Consider the following 17,051-nt stretch of genomic DNA (forward strand, 5'->3'; position numbering starts at 1 on the left):
GCAAGAAAGGCATTACACTGTACTTGTGCACATGACAATACAAACTTTTAACTTCTCAGCAGCTCTTAGAGACCTTCTCAGCAGCAGTCAGAGGACTTCTCAGCAGCTGTCAGAGACCTTCTCAGCAGCACTCAGGCCTTCTCAGCAGCACTCAGAGACCTTCTCAGGCGCAGTCAGAGGCCTTCTCAGCAGCAGTCAGAGGCCTTCTCAGCAGCAGTCAGAGGACTTCTCAGCAGCTGTCAGAGACCTTCTCAGCAGCAGTCAGAGACCTTCTCAGCAGCACTCAGGCCTTCTCAGCAGCACTCAGAGGCCTTCTCAGCAGCACTCAGAGGCCTTCTCAGCAGCACTCAGAGACCTTCTCAGCATCACTCAGAGACCTTATCATCAGCACTCAGAGGCCTTCTCAGCAGCAATCAGCGGCCTTCTCAGCAGCAGTCAGAGGCCTTCTCAGCAGCACTGAGATGGGCGGCACCAGGTAGCAAGAATATACTACTTGTCTCTCTCACAGCCTGCATTGTACGCACTTCAAGAGAACTGATCTACAAAGTGCCCAACATCCTTTTCTTGGCTATCCATCTGTAGTACACTCTTAGGAAAAAGCGTTTCAAAAGGGTTCTTTGGCTGTCCCCATAGGATAACCCTTTTTGGTTCCAGGTAGAACCCTTTTTGGTTCCAGGTAGAACTCTTTTGGGTTCCATGTAGAACCCTATCTCGAAAAGGTTCTACCTGGAACCAAAAAGGCTTCTTCAAAGGGTTCTCTTATGGGGTAGACCTTACCGTGAAATGCTTGCTTACAAGCCCTTAACCAACAATGCAGTTCAAGAAATAGAGTTAAGAAAATATTTACTAAATAAACTAAAGTGAAAAAATAAATGTATAAACTCAGCAAAAAAAGAAACGTCCTCTCACTGTCAACTGCGTTTATTTTCAGCAAATTTAACCTCTATGGGCAAGGCGGGACGAATTCGTCCCACCTACGTAACAGCCACCTGAATTCAGTGGCGCGATTTTTGAATCGTTTGAAATACTATTACTTCAATTTCTCAAACATATGACTATTTTACAGCTATTTAAAGACAAGACTCTCCTTAATCGAACCACACTGTCCGATTTCAAAAAGGCTTTACAACGAAAGCAAAACATTAGATTATGTCAGGAGAGTGCCCAGCCAGAAATAATCAGACACCCATTTTTCAAGCTAGCATATAATGTCACAAAAACCCAAACCACAGCTAAATGCAGCACTAACCTTTTATGATCTTCATCAGATGACACACCTAGGACATTATGTTATACAATACATGCATGTCTGTTCAATCAAGTTCATATTTATATCAAAAAACAGCTTTTTACATTAGCATGTGACGTTCAGAAAAAGCATACCCCCCGCAAACTTCCGGGGAATTTACTAACAGTTTGCTAAATTACTCACGATAAACGTTCACAAAAAGCATAACAATTATTTTAAGAATTATAGATACATTACTCCTCTATGCACTCGATGTGTCCGATTTTAAAATAGCTTTTCGGATGAAGCACATTTTGCAATATTCTAAGTACATAGCCCAGCCATCACGGCTAGCTATTTAGACACCCGGCAAGATTAGCCTTCACCAAAATCCTGTTCTTCGTCAGAATGCACTCCCAGGACTTCTACTTCAATAACAAATGTAGGTTTGGTCCCAAATAATCCATCGTTATATCCAAATATCCTCTGTTTTGTTCGTGCGTTCTAGACACTATACGAATGGTAAATAACGGTCGTGCGCATGGCGCATGGCGTGACAAAAAATGTCTAAATATTCCATTACCGTACTTCGAAGCATGTCAACCGCTGTTTAAAACCAATTTTTATGCCATTTATCTCGTAAAAAAGCGATAATATTCCGACCGGGAATCTGCAATAAGCTAAACAGCCGAATGAAATTTCTCCATGGGGGCGAATCGTGCACGCGCCTCATTCAATGGTCCTCTGATCGGCCACTTGGATAAGGCGATAATCTGTTTCAGCCAGAGGCTGCCTCGTCATCATTCAGGTTTTTCCCGGGTTCTGAGAGCCTATTGGAGCCCTGGGAATTGTCACGTTACAGCTAAGATCCTTACTCTTCAATAAACAGATGCAAGACGCACGACTCCTTGTCAGACAGGCCACTTCCTGCATGAAACCTTGTCAGGTTTTTGCCTGCCATAGGAGTTCTGTTATACTCACAGACACCATTCAAACAGTTTTAGAAACTTTAGGGTGTTTTCTATCCAAACCTGAACAATAATATGCATATTCTAGCTTCTGAGTTGGTGTAGGAGGCAGTTAAAAATGGGCACATATTTTTTCCAAAATTCTCAATACTGCCCCCTAGCCCAAACAGGTTTTAACGTGGAAATATTTGTATGAACATAACAAGATTCAACAACTGAGACATAAACTGAACAAGTTCCACAGACATGTGACTAACAGACATTGAATAATGTGTCCCTGAACAAAGGGGGGGTCAAAATCAAAAGTAACAGTCAGTATCTGGTGTGGCCACCAGCTGCATTAAGTACTGCAGTGCATCTCCTCCGCATGGACTGCACCAGATTTGCCAGTTCTTGCTGTGAGCTGTTACCCCACTCTTCCACCAAGGAACCTGCAAGTTCCCGGACATTTCTGGGGGGAATGGCCCTATCCCTCACCCTCCGATCCAACAGGTCCCAAACGTGCTCAATGGGATTGAGATCCGGGCTCTACGCTGGCCATGGCAGAACACTGACATTCCTGTTTTCCAGGAAATCACGCACAGAACGAGCAGTATGGCTGGTGGCATTGTCATGCTGGAGGGTCATGACAGGATGAGCCTGCAGGAAGGGTACCACATGAGGGAGGAGGATGTCTTCCCTGTAACACACAGAGTTGAGATTGCCTGCAATGACAACAAGCTCAGTCCGATGATGCTGTGACACACCGCCCCAGACCCTGGTGGACCCTCCACCTCCAAATCGATCCCGCTCCAGAGTACAGGCCTCGGTGTAACGCTCATTCCTTTGACGATAAATGTGAATCTGACCATCACCCCTGGTGAGACAAAACCGCGACTCGTCAGTGAAGAGCACTTTTTGCCAGTCCTGTCTTGTCCAGCGACGGTGGGTTTGTGCCCCTAGGCAATGTTGTTGCCGGTGATGTCTGGTGAGGACCTGCCTTACAACAGGCCTACAGGTTGCCAGTCCAGCCTCTCTCAGCCTATTGCGGACAGTCTGAGCACTGATGGAGTGATCGTGCGTTCCTGGTGTGACTCGGGCAGTTGTTGTTGCCATCCTGTACTTCTCCTGCAGGTGTGATTTTCGGATCTACCGATCCAGTGCAGGTGTTGTTACACATGGTCTGCCACTACGAGGACGATCAGCTGTCCATCCTGTCTCCCTATAGCGCTGTCTTAGGCGTCTCACAGTACAGACATTGCAATTTATTGCCCTGGCCACATCTGCAGTCCTCATGCCTCCTTGCAGCATGCTTAAGGCACGTTCACGCAGATGAGCAGGGATCCATGGCATCTTTATTTTGGTGTTCTTCAGAGTCAGTAGAAAGGCCTCTTTAGTGTCCTGTTTCCATAACTGTGATCATAATTGCCTACCGTGTGTAAACTGTTAGTGTCTTATTAATGACCGTTCCACAGGTGCATGTTCATTGATTGTTTATAGTTCATTGATCAAGCATGGGAAACAGTGTTTAAACCCTTTACAATGAAGATTTGTGATGTTATTTCGATTTTTACGAAATATCTTTGAAAGACAGGCTCCTGAAAAAGGGACGTTTCTTTTTTTGCTGAGTTTACATATCAATAAGTAAAACAAGAAAATAACATACCGTAATTTCCGGACTATTAAGCGCACCTGAATATAAGCCGCACCCACTGAATTAAAAAAAACAATTATTTTGAACATAAATAAGCTGCACATGTCTATAAGCCGCAGGTGCCTACCGGTACATTGAAACAAATTAACTTTACACAGGCTTTAACGAAACACGTCTTGTAACAAAAATAAATAGGCTTTAACGAAACACGGCTTGTAACAAAACATTTAAAATTAGCAGTAAGCTTTAGTTGTCTTTTTGCACTGAGTCAATTCCTCACTCTGCTGTTTCCAACGTCTTATTAAGACCAAGCTCCCGTGCAGCAGCCCTATTTCCTTTTCCAACAGCCAGATCAATCGCCTTCAACTTGAAAGCTGCATCATATGCATTTCTCCGTGTCTTTGCCATGATGAGGGTGACAAAATATCTACCGTAATCAGAATGATGGGAAGTTTGAGAGCGCTCGATTTAATCTAAACAGTAAACAAAAAAGTTGTTTGACCTTAACCCGTTCGGCAATTTCATTGCTCTAATGAAAGCTTCATGCCGGCAAAAAACTGAGCACGTCACAGAATGTTATTTTTTTTGTTGAAAAAATTGAAAGCGGGAAAAATCCATATATAAGCCGCGTCATTGCCGCGGGGGTCAAAGCGTGGGAAAAAAGTTGCGGCTTATAGTCTGGAATTTACGGTAACAATAAGGAGGCTATATACAGGGGAACTGGTATCGAGTCAATGTGTGGGGGTACAGGTTAGTCAAGGTCATTTGTAAAGTGACTATGCATAGATAATTGACAGCGAGTAGCAGCAGTGTAAAAACAAAGGGGGGTCAATGTAAATAGTCCGGGTGGCCATTTTATTAATTGTTCAGCTGTCTTATGGCTTGCAGGTAGAAGCTGTTAAGGAGCCTTTTGGTCCTAGACTTGGCGCTCCGGTACCACTTGCCGTGTGATAACAGAGAGAACAGTCTATGACTTGGGTGCCTGCAGTCTTTGAAAAAATGTTGTGCCTTCCTCTGACACCACCTAGTATATAGGTCCTGTACGTCAGGAAGCTTTGCCCCAGTGATGTACTGGGCATTACCCTCTGTAGCGACTTAGAGTCAGATGCCGAGCAGTTGCCATACCAGGCAGTGATGCAACCGATCAGGATGCTCTCGATGGTGCAGCTGTATAACTTTTTGAGGATCTGGGGACCCATGCCAAATATTTTCAGTCTCCTGAGGGGGAAAATGTGTTGTTGTGCCCTCTTCAGGACTGTCTGGATGTGTTTGGACCATGATAGTTCGTTGGTGATATGGACACCAAGGAACTTGAATCTCTCGACCCCCTCATCTTCAGCCCCGTCAATGTTATTGGGGGCCTGTTCGGCCCTCCTTTTCCTGCAGTCCACAATCAGCTCCTTTGTCTTGCTCACATTGAGGGAGAGGTTGTTGTCCTGTCACCACACTGCCAGGTCTTTGATCTCCTCCCTATAGGCCGTCTCATCGTTGTCGGTGATCAGGCCTACCACTGTTGTGTCGCCAGCAAACTTAATGATGGTGTTGGAGTCATGTTTGGTCAAGCAGTCGTGGGTGAACAGGGAGTTCAGGAGGGGACTTCAGGAGGGGACTAAGCACGCACCCCTGAGGGGCCCCTGTGTTCAGCATGGCAGATGTGTTGTTGCCTACCCTTACCACCTGGGGGTGGCCCCTCCACCCTCTCTCTGTCTCTACTACCACTCCACCCTCTCTCTGTCTCTACTAACACTCCACCCTCTCTCTGTCTCTACTACCACACCACCCTCTCTCTGTCTCTACTATCCCTCTACCCTCACTGTCTCTACTACCACTCCACCCTCTCTCTGTCTCTACTACCACTCCACCATCTCTCTGTCTCTACTATCCCTCCACCCTCTCTCTGTCTCTAATACCACTCCACCCTCTCTCTGTCTCTACTACCACTCCACCCTCTCTCTGTCTCTACTATCCCTCTACCCACTACCCTGGCTGTGGGGGGGTCTTCATGTTCCGCTGTACCCTGGAAAGGGTTGTCTTTACTGGACAGGCAGTGAGTAGGTTTGATGGATGGATCTGGGGCAGGTTGGAGAGCGAGAGATGATGGCAGGCTAAAGTGTTGTATTGTGCTAGGGTGGCTTGGGAAGGCTGCAATGTCTATTTAATTGTAGCATATAATCTATGAAAGACACCTACAGCTGCAGCCTAGTTCTGCCATATACCCTTTTAGAATGCATTATGTTGGAATGATGGATTTGTCACAGTAGCGCCCCCCTCTTCCACCTCATATCTAACCCAAGCCCATGTCCTCTCTGCAGTGATTTATCAAAACAGCCCATGTCCTGTCTGCAGTGATTTATCAAAACAGCCCATGTCCTGTCTGCAGTGATTTATCAAAACAGCCCATGTCCTCTCTGCAGTGATTTATCAAAACAGCCCATGTCCTCTCTGCAGTGATTATACAGCCCATGTCCTCTCTGCAGTGCTTTATCAAAACAGCCCATGTCCTCTCTGCAGTGCTTTATTAAAACAGTCCATGTCATCTCTGCAGTGCTTTATAACAACATACCATGTCTTCTCTGCAGTGCTTTATCAAAACAGCCCATGTCCTCTCTGCAGTGCTTTATCAAAACAGCCCATGTCCTCTCTGCAGTGCTTTATCAAAACAGCCCATGTCCTCTCTGTAGTGCTGTGCTGTATCAAAACAGCCCATGTCCTCTCTGCAGTGCTTTATCAAAACAGCCCATGTCCTCTCTGCTGTGCTTTATCAAAACAGCCCATGTCCTCTCTGCAGTGCTTTATTAAAACAGTCCATGTCATCTCTGCAGTGCTGTATAACAACATACCATGTCTTCTCTGCAGTGCTTTATCAAAACAGCCCATATCCTCTCTGCAGTGCTTTATCAAAACAGCCCATGTCCTCTCTGTAGTGCTGTGCTGTATCAAAACAGCCCATGTCCTCTCTGCAGTGCTGTGCTGTATCAAAACAGCCCATGTCCTCTCTGCAGTGCTGTGCTGTATCAAAACAGCCCATGTCCTCTCTGCAGTGCTTTATCAAAACAGCCATGTCCTCTTTGCAGTGCTGTGCTGAATCAAAACAGCCCATGTCCTCTCTGCAGTGCTTTATCAAAACAGCCCATGTCCTCTCTGCAGTGCTTTATCAAAACGGCCCATGTCCTCTCTGCTGTGCTTTATCAAAACAGCCATGTCCTCTTTGCAGTGCTGTGCTGAATCAAAACAGCCCATGTCCTTTCTGCAGTGCTTTATGAAAACAGCCCATGACCCCTCTGCAGTTCTTTATAAAAACAGCCCATTTCCACTCTGCAGTGCTTTACCAAAACAGCCCATGCCATGTTTGCAGTGCTGTGCTTTATCAAACAGCCCATGTCCTCTCTGCAGTGCTTCATAAAAACAGCCCATTGTCATATTTGTGTATGTTGGTGGCAGGGAAGTCAGGTGCAGGAGAAACCAAATTGGTTATTCTGGAGTATTTAATACAAATAAAAAGAACTCCACAACCAAAGTACAAAATAACATGGGTAATATAATACCCGTTGCACACCGATACAAAACACACGTAACATAACATAACAAAAAACAATCACCGACAAGGACATGAGGGGAAACAGAGGGTTAAATACACAACATGTAATTAATGGGATTGGAAACAGGTGTGTAGGAAAACAAGACAAGACCAATGGAAAATGAGAAACTGATCAATGATGGCTAGAAGGCCGGTGACGTCGACCGCCGAACACCACCCGAACAAGGAGGAGCATCCGACCCTGGCAGAAGTCGTGACACCCATGTCCTCTCTGCAGTGCTTTTTCAAAACAGCCCATGTCCTCTCTGCAGTGCTTTATCAAAACAGCCCAGGTTCTCTCTGCAGTGCTGTGCTTTTTCAAAACAGCCCATGTCCTGTTTGCAGTGCTGTGCTTTATCAAAACAGCCCATGTCCTCTCTGCAGTGCTTTATCAAAACAGCCCATGTCCTCTCTGCAGTGCTTTATCAAAATAGCCCATGTCTTCTCTGCAGTGCTTTATCGAAACAGCCCATGTCCTCTCTGCAGTGCTTTGTCAAAACAGCCCATGTCCTGTTTGCTGTGCTGTGCTTTATCAAAACAGCTCATGTCCTTCTGCAGTGCTTCATCAAAACAGACCATGTCCTCTCTGCAGTGCTTTATCAAAACAGCCTATGTCCTCTCTGCCATGCTGTGCTGTATCAAAACAGCCCATGTCCTCTCTGCAGTGCTTTATCAAAACAGCCCATGTCCTGTTTGCATTGCTGTGCTTTATCAAAGCAGCCCATGTCCTCTCTGCAGTGATGTCCTTTTTCAAAACAGGACAAGATGAGGAAATGGATGTGAGTGCAGTGGCCTGGCTTAACACAGTCCTGCAGACATGTGTGTGTGTCTGTGTGTGTGTCTGTGTGTGTCTGTCTATGTGTACTGTGCAGAGGGGGATTATGGACTGGCCGTGGAAGGCTGCTGCCGGTAGAAACTCTCTGAGCCCCAGCCGCCGCAATCCCTGCCCACTCTCTCTTATGAGCTGAGCTAACAAACACGCGCTCAATCTCGTCTGCCTATACCCAGTAGAACCCCCAGGGAGCTCAGGCTTGGTAATCGATGGGCAAGAGAGTGTGTGTGTGGGGGGGTTTAGAGTGTGTGTGTGGGGGGGTTTAGAGTGTGTGTGTGTGGGGGGGGTTTAGAGTGTGTGTGTGTGTGGGGGGTTTAGAGTGTGTGTGTGGGGGGGGGGTTTAGAGTGTGTGTGTGGGGGGTTTAGAGTGTGTGTGTGTGTGTGGGGGGTTTAGAGTGTGTGTGTGGGGGGGGTTAGAGTGTGTGTGTGTGTGTGTGTGTGTGTGTGTGGGGAGGTTTAGAGTGTGTGTGTATGGGGGGTTTAGAGTGTGTGTGTGTGGGGGGGGATTTAGAGTGTGTGTGTGGGGGGTTAAGAGTGTGTGTGTGGGGGGGGTTTAGAGTGTGTGTGTGGGGGGGTTTAGAGTGTGTGTGTGTGTGTGTGGGGGTTTAGAGTGTGTGTGTGGGGGGGGGTTAGAGTGTGTGTGTGTGTGTGTGTGTGTGTGTGTGTGGGGAGGTTTAGAGTGTGTGTGTATGGGGGGGTTTAGAGTGTGTGTCTGGGGGGGGGTTAGAGTGTGTGTGTGGGGGGGTTAAGAGTGTGTGTGGGGGGGGTTTAGAGTGTGTGTGTGTGGGGGGGGGGTTAGAGTGTGTGTGTGTGTGGGGGGGGTTTAGAGTGTGTGTGTGGGGGGGGTTAGAGTGTGTGTGTGGGGGGGGTTTAGAGTGTGTGTGTGTGGGGGGGTTTAGAGTGTGTGTGTGGGGGGGGGTTAGAGTGTGTGTGTGGGGGTTTAGAGTGTGTGTGTGTGTGGGGGGTTTAGAGTGTGTGTGTGTGTGGGGGGGGGGTTTAGAGTGTGTGTGTGTGTGGGGGGGGGTTTGGGGGAGTAAACATGTGAAAAGTGTATAATTTTTTGCAGTATTCAGCAACCTGATAACATAGTGTTACTGCACACACACACACACACACACACACACACACACACACACACACACACACACACACACACACACACACACACACACACACACACAAGTCTACAGGATTGCGTTTATAAGCCAGGCCACTGCAATTCCATCCCATTTCCTCATCTTGTCCTGTTTTGATAAAGCAGCCATTAAGTTTTCCTTAGCTCCTGAGAGCCATTACTGCAGAAGCATCCCTCTCTGCTGCTCAAATCAATAATGTACTGTACAGTATGTGTGTGTGAGTGCCTGTTTGTCAGTGGAGGCTAGTGAGAGGAGATATGGAAGGACATCCTCATTCTAATGGCTGGAATGGAATTCCTGGAACAGAGTCCAATGTGGTTTCCATATGTTTGATGTGTTTAATATTGTTCCATTTATACCATTCCGGCATTTAGAATGAGCCCGTCCATCTTCCTATAGCTCCTCCCACCAGCCTTCTCTGGTGTGTGTGTGTGTGTGTGTGTGTGTGTGTGTGTGTGTGTGTGTGTGTGTGTGTGTGTGTGTGTGTGTGTGTGTGTGTGTGTGTGTGTGTGTGTGTGTGTGTGTGTACTGTCACTGATATGGTTTCACGCTGCCATAGCATACTATAAAATGGTTTCAGTCCAGTATGAAGGCTGACAGTTTGTTGTGTTGTTCTCTTCCAGATTGACTTGGAGCCTGAGGGGAAGGTGTACGTCGTCATGGACCTGTCTGGATCCTCTAGTGAAGGTAAGGCCTGATGTGCCTCCCACTCTCTCGTTTTCTCTTTCAATTACATTACATTCAGTTTAAGGGCTTTATTGGTATGGGAAACGTATATTAACATTGCCAAAGCAGGTGAAATGGATAATGAACAAAAGTGAAATAAACCCCCAAAAAATGAACAGTAAACATTGCACTCACAAAAGTTCCAAAAGAATAAAGACATTTCAAATGTCATATTATGTCTGTTTACAGTGGTGTAATGATGTTCAAAGAGTTAAAGTAAAAAATATGGTGTTTGTACTTCCCTGGTTGCCCTTTTCTTCCTGCTGCGATGGCACACTGTAGTATTTCACCCAATAGTAATGGGAGATTATCAAAATTGGGTTTGTTTTCAAATTCTTTGTGAGTCTGTGTAGTCTGTGGGAATTATGTTTCTCTAATATGGTCATACATTTGGCAGGAGGTTGGGAAGTGCAGCTCAGTTTCCACCTCATTTTGTGGGCAGTGTGCACATAGCCTGTCTTCTCTTGAGAGGCAGGTCTGCCTACGGCGGCCTTTCTCAATAGCAAGGCTATGCTCACTGAGTCTGTACATAGTCAACGTTTTCCTTAAGTTTGGATCAGTCACAGTGGTTAGGTATTCTGCCACTGTGAACTCTCTGTTTAGGGCCAAATAGCATTTTATTTTGCTCTGTTTTTAAAAAAAATCTTTACAACATCTCAAGTAATAATATTTTAGTTTTCTCATGATCTGGTTGGGTCTAAATGTGTTGCTGTCCTGGGGCTCTGTGGTGTCTGTTTGTGTTTGTGAACAGAGCCCCAGGACCAGCTTGCTTAGGGGACTGTCTCACTTTGTCTCACTCCGTCTCTCTCCATTTCTCTCCATCTCTCTCTCTCTCTCTCTCTCTCTCTCTCTCTCTCTTTCTCTCTCTCTGTCTCTTTCTGTCCCCCTTTCTCTGTCCCCCCTCTCTCTCTTTCTCTCTCTCCCTGTCCCCCTCTCAATTCAATTCAATTTAATTCAAAGGGCTGTATTGGCATGGGAAACATATGTTTACATTGCCAAAGCAAGTGAAATTGATAATAAACATTATATTTACAAAAGTTCAAAAGAAATAGAGACATTTCAAATGTCATATTACGGCTAAATACAGTGTTGCAATGATGTGCAAATACTTAAAGTACGAAAGGGAAAATAAATAAACATAAATATGGGTTGTATTTACAATGGTGTTTGCCCCTTTCTTGTGGCAACAGGTCACACATTTTACTGCTGTGATTGCACACTTTGTGGTATTTCTCTCTCTCTCTCTGTCTCTCTCTCTCTCGCCCTCTCTCTCTCTCCGCCATCCCACCCATCCTATCCTTCTCCTGGAAGCTGATCAGAGCCCCTAAAAGGAGAAGACCCTGTCATCTGTCTGTTCCTCTCTTCATTCGGTCACCCCGAGGGTCTCATTTCAGGTGGCTTGATCACTCAACATGATCTCACTGATGTGTTACTCCAACAGGTGGGGGGTGGGGGTGTCCAGGTGGGTGGGGTGTCCAGGGGGGTGAGTATGTCCAGGGGGGGGATGTGTCCAGGAGGGGGGTGTACAGGGGGTGGGGGTGTCGAGGTGGGTGGGGGTGTCCAGGAGGGGGTGTACAGGGGGTGGGGGTGTCGAGGTGGGTGGGGGTGTCCAGGGGGGGTGTACAGGGGGTGGGGGTGTTGAGGTGGGTGGGGGTGTCCAGGAGGGGGGTGTACAGGGGTGGGGGTGTCGAGGTGGGTGGGGGTGTCCAGGAGGGGGGTGTTCAGGGGTGGGGGTGTCGAGGTTGGTGGGGGGTGTCCAGTAGGGGGGTGTACAGGGGTGGGGGTGTCGAGGTGGGTGGGGGTGTCCAGGAGGGGGGTGTACAGGGGTGGGGGTGTCGAGGTGTGTGGGGGTGTCCAGGAGGGGGGAGTACAGAGGGTGGGGGAGTCCAGGTGGGTGGGGGTGTCCAGGAGGGGGGTGTACAAGGGGTGGGGGTGTCCAGGTGGGTGGGGGTGTCCAGGGGAAGTGTCCCGGGGGGTGGCTTTAATTATTTATTTTGTTTCTCGCTCCTTTCTTCTCTTCTCTCTCTTTCTCTCTCTCCTTAATGTGACAGTGGCAGTGAGAGAAGACTACATGAGTTAGATATATGGCTTGATAATCATTGTTACATAAAGAAATGGACAATTAGCATTTCCTGTGACAGTTAGTAGCGATAGTGACTCACTGGAAAGTAGGAGTAAAAATACGGCAGAATGGCACCCATTGGTCTGTCTCTGTCAACAATAATAATACACTGACATTCATCATGAACTACTTCATCATAAGTACTGTGATTATTTCATTACCATTATCATGAGTTAGTGTATCACGCCCGCACAGTGCAACGTTTTTCCTGCGATGGATAAGGTTAGGGTTCGGTTCCCTTTACACCTGATGAGTGAATTAGCTGTACATATTAAAATATAAATCCATTGTTGTAAAATATGATTTGCTTTGATACTAAGAGACATTCATGTCCTTCTATCCTAGCTAGGTAGGTCAGAACAAGGGTAGTGTCCTCAGTACCTGTAACATAAATCAGGGTAGTGTAGGGATCAAGGGGGGTGCTTTCCTCTGTCTCTGGCTATAGCTACATGGTTATTAATTCATGCTATATAATCCTGGCTGTAGCCCTTGGCTGAACGATTCTCTCTTTCAATGCCCCTTTTACATATTAATTGATTATTCAATTGCACATAAAGAGGGACCCCAGTTTTCTGAGAAATAGTCTGACTGTGTCTGCTGCCTTGAATAGACCACAGTCATTTAATTGATAAGAGAGGACAAGAGGACAAGAGGACGAGAGCACTGTGCTCTTAATGTGTACTGTGTATGTACAGTTGAAGTCGGAAGTTTACATACACCTAGCCAATACATTTAAACTCAGTTTTTCACAATTCCTGACATTTAATCCTAGTAAAAATTCCTTGTCTTAGGTCAGTTAGGATCACCACTTTATTTTAAGAATGTGAAATGTCAGAATAATAGTAGAGAGAATGATTTATTTCAGCTTTTATTGCTTTCATCATATTCCCAGAAGTTTACAAACACTCAATAAGTATTTGGTATCATTGCCTTTAAATTGTTTAACTTGGGTCAAACGTTTCGGGTAGCCTTCCACAAGCTTCCCACAATAAGTTGGGTGAATTTTGGCCCATTCCTCCTGACAGAGCTGGTGTAGCTGAGTCAGGTTTGTAGGCCTCCTGGCTCGCACACGCTTTTTCAGTTCTGCCCACACATTTTCTATGGGATTGAGGTCAGGGCTTTGTGATGGCCACTCCAATACCTTGACTTTGTTGTCCTTAAGCCATTTTGCCACAACTTTGGAAGTATGCTTGGGGTCATTGTCCATATGGAAGACCCATTTGCGACCAAGCTTCAACTTCCTGACTGATGTCTTGAGATGTTGCCTCAATATATCCACATCATTTTCCTTCCTTGCTGAGTGGCCTTTCAGGTTATGTCGATATAGGACTCATTTTACTGTGGCTATAGATACTTTTACACCTGTTTCCTTCCAGCATCTTCACAGTCCATTGCTGTTGTTCTGGGATTAATTTGCACTTTTGCACCAAATTACGTTAATCTCTAGGAGACAGAACGCGTCTCCTTCCTGAGCGGTATGACGGCTGCTTGGTCCCATGGTATTTATACTTGCGTACTATTGTTTGTACAGATGCACGTGGTACCTTCAGGCGTTTGGAAATTGCTCCCAAGGATGAACCAGACTTGTGGTGGTCTACAATTTTTTTCTGAGCTCTTGGCTGATTTCTTTTGATTTTCCCATGATGTCAAGCAAAGAGGCACTGAGTTTGAAGGTAGGTCTTGAAATACATCCACAGGTACACCTCCAATTGACTCAAATGGTGTTAATTAGTCTATCAGAAGCTTCTAAAGCCATGACATCATCTTCTGGAATTTTCCAAACTGTCAATTTAGGCACGGTCAACTTAGTGTATGTAAACTTCTGACCCGCTGGAATTGTGATACAGTGAATTATAAGTGAAATAATCTGTCTGTAAACAATTGTTGGAAAAATGTATTGTGTCATGCACAAAGTAGATGTCCTAACCGACTTGCCAAAACTATAGTTTGTTTTAACAAAAAGCTGTGGAGTGGTTGAAAAACGAGTTTTAAAAATGACTCCAACCTAAGTATATGTAAACTTCTGACTTCAACTGTATATGTGTGTGCACATGTTAGAGTGTGTGTCTGTGTTTGTGTTTGTGTGACCTCTCATTTACCCCACAATAACTCTTCTTCTTCCTAGCCAGTGTATCCCTTTCCCACTAGTAGTTTTGCACTCATTCACTGCATTGATGAGCTGTGTCAAGTCCACAAATCTCTGGTTTTCGGTGTAATCTCCTGCTAGACTGGCGGGTTAAAGACGTCTAGGAACACAGAGTTCTGACATACACAAACATGGGTATATATGTGTTCTAGCTGTGTTATAACTGTGTTATAAATGTGTTCTAGCCGTGTTATAACTGTGTTCTTGCTGTGTTATAACTGTGTTCTAGCTGTGTTATAACTGTTCTAGCTGTGTTACAACTTTGTTATACATGTGTTCTAGCCTCATTATAATTGTGTTCTAGCTGTGTTATAGCTGTGTTATAACTTTTACAGCTGTGTTACAACTGTGTTACAACTGTGTTATAACTGTGTTACAGCTGTGTCATAGCGATCTTCTAGCTGTGTTATAACTGTGTTCTAGCTCGGTTATAACTGTTAACTGTTTTACAGCTGTGTTACAACTGTTGCAACTGTGTTACAGCTGTATTATAACTGTGTTATGGCTGCATTATAATTGTGTTATAACTGTGGTTTAACTGTGTTATAGCTGTGTTATAACTGTTTTACAGCTGTGTTACAACTGTGCTGCAACTATCTTATAACTGTGTTACAGCTGTGTCATAGCTGTGTCCTAGCTGTGTTATAAATGTGTTATAGTTCTGTTATAACTGTGTCCTAGCTTTAATATCATTGTGTTATTGATGTGTTATAGCTGTGTTATAACTGTGTTACAGTTTTTTGGGCTTTGTTATAGCTGTGTTACAGCTGTGTCATAGCTGTGGCCTAGCTGTGTCCTAGCTGTGTTATAGTTGTGTTATAACTGTGTTACGACTGTGTCCTAGCTTTTATATTGCTGTGTTATAGCTGTGTTATAACTGTGTTACAGCTGTTTTTGGCTTTGTTATAGCTGTGTCATAGCTGTGTAATAGCTGTGTCATAGCTGTGTCCTAGCTGTGTTATAACTATGTTATAGTTATGTTATAACTGTGTTACAACTGTGTCCTAGCTTTGACATTACCATGTTATTGCTGTGTTATAGCTGTGTTATAACCGTGTTACAGCTGTTTTTGGCCATGTTATAGCTTTGTTACAGCTGTCTTATAACTGTGTTATAACTGTGTTATAGCTGTGTTATAGCTGTGTTGTAGCTGCATTGTAGCTGCGTTATAGCTGAGTTGTAGCTGCGTTGTAGCTGTGTTGTAGCTGTGTTGTAGCTGTGTTATAGCTGGGGTTGTGGATTTGGTGGGTCAAAGCTCTACTTAAGGTCAAAGCATCAAGTTGGAGAAGTGTTCCCTGTCATCCATGTTGAGAGTATGCCCAACTCGCTGAGTGAAGAACAAAAGAGAGACGAAAAAGGAGAGAAAGGAGAGTGAGATGGAGAGAGAGAGAAAGGAGCGAGAGATGGAGAGAGAGAGAAAGGAGAGAGAGGGAGAGATAGGAGAGGGGGAGAAAGGAGAGAGAGATGGAGAGAGAGAGATGGAGAGGGAGAGAAAGAAGAGAGGGAAATTGAGAGAGAGATGGGGAGAGAGAGATGGAGAGGGAGAGAAAGGAGAGTGAGGGAAAATGAGAGAGAGATGTAGAGGGAGAAAAAGGAGAGGGAGAGAAAGGAGTATGAGCAGCTTGTTTTGTACTAAAGGAACTGGCAGGCATCTGTGAGGAGACTCACTGGCTGCCTGCCTCCCGTCAGTACTGGTCTACATCAACAAGCCCTTAAACACACACATGCACACACACACACACGCACACACACACACACACACACACACACACACACACACACACACACATACCACATACACACACATACACACATGCAGAGAGAAAGCACAAATGAGTCACAGGCAGTCAGTTAGTAAGTATAGGTATGTAGAGTTTTAGAGTGATATAAAAGGAAACAGTATTTCTATGTGTCAGACAGATTTGAGTTATGCATGATTGTGCCCACGCCTGTGTTCACTGCAAGGCAACATTTATACCATGTTATGTTGGAAAAGTAGACTTTTCTCAGGTTCAGCTTTGAAACCAGTAACTTGCCACAGAGCCAGCCACTATTAACCACAATCCATCAACCACTTGTCCTTTCTTCAGCTGAAACGCTTTCTAACCTCACTGTCTTCACAGATCAAATCAGGTTTTAAATGATGAGGCCATTCTGTATGGGGTATGCATTTAGAATATCAGAGGTGAAGCTATGACCTTACCTAGTAGATACACTATACAGTATATATACAAAAGTATGTGGACACCCCTTCAAATGAGTGGCTTCGCTATTACAGCCACATCTGTTGCTGACAGGTGTATAAATGCAAGCACACAGCCATGCAATCTCCATAGACAAACCTTGTCAGTAGAATGGCCTTACTGAAGAGCTCAGTGACTTTCAAAGTGGCACCGTCATAGGATGCCACATTTCCAACAAGTCAGGTCGTCAGGTTTCTGCCCTGCTAGAGCTGCCCCAGTCAACTGTAAGTGCTGTTATTGTGAAGTGGAAACGTCTAAGAGCAACAACGGCTCAGCCACGCTCTGGTATGACACACATGTTCACAGAACGGGACCGACGAGTGCTGAAGCGCATAGTGCGCAAAAATCGTCTGTTCTTGGTTACAACACTCACTACGAGTTCCAAACTGCATCTGGAAGCAACGTCACCACAATAACTATTCGTTGGGCGCTTCATGAAA

The 17,051-nt window shown here is 45.3% G+C and overlaps 1 protein-coding gene across 1 annotated transcript in view; it reads left to right on the forward strand.

Annotated features, from left to right (window-relative positions):
* The window catches only part of LOC106591157 (protein kinase C epsilon type), a 290,949-nt gene that overhangs the window by 109,283 nt on the left and 164,615 nt on the right, over positions 1-17,051 (forward strand). The window contains exon 2 of the mRNA XM_045724752.1: positions 9,998-10,061. Within this exon, the coding sequence (XP_045580708.1) occupies positions 9,998-10,061 (64 nt within the window). The remainder of the gene's footprint in view (positions 1-9,997; positions 10,062-17,051) is intronic.

Source organism: Salmo salar, chromosome ssa01 (assembly GCF_905237065.1).
Source record: "Salmo salar chromosome ssa01, Ssal_v3.1, whole genome shotgun sequence".
Lineage (NCBI taxonomy): Eukaryota > Metazoa > Chordata > Actinopteri > Salmoniformes > Salmonidae > Salmo > Salmo salar.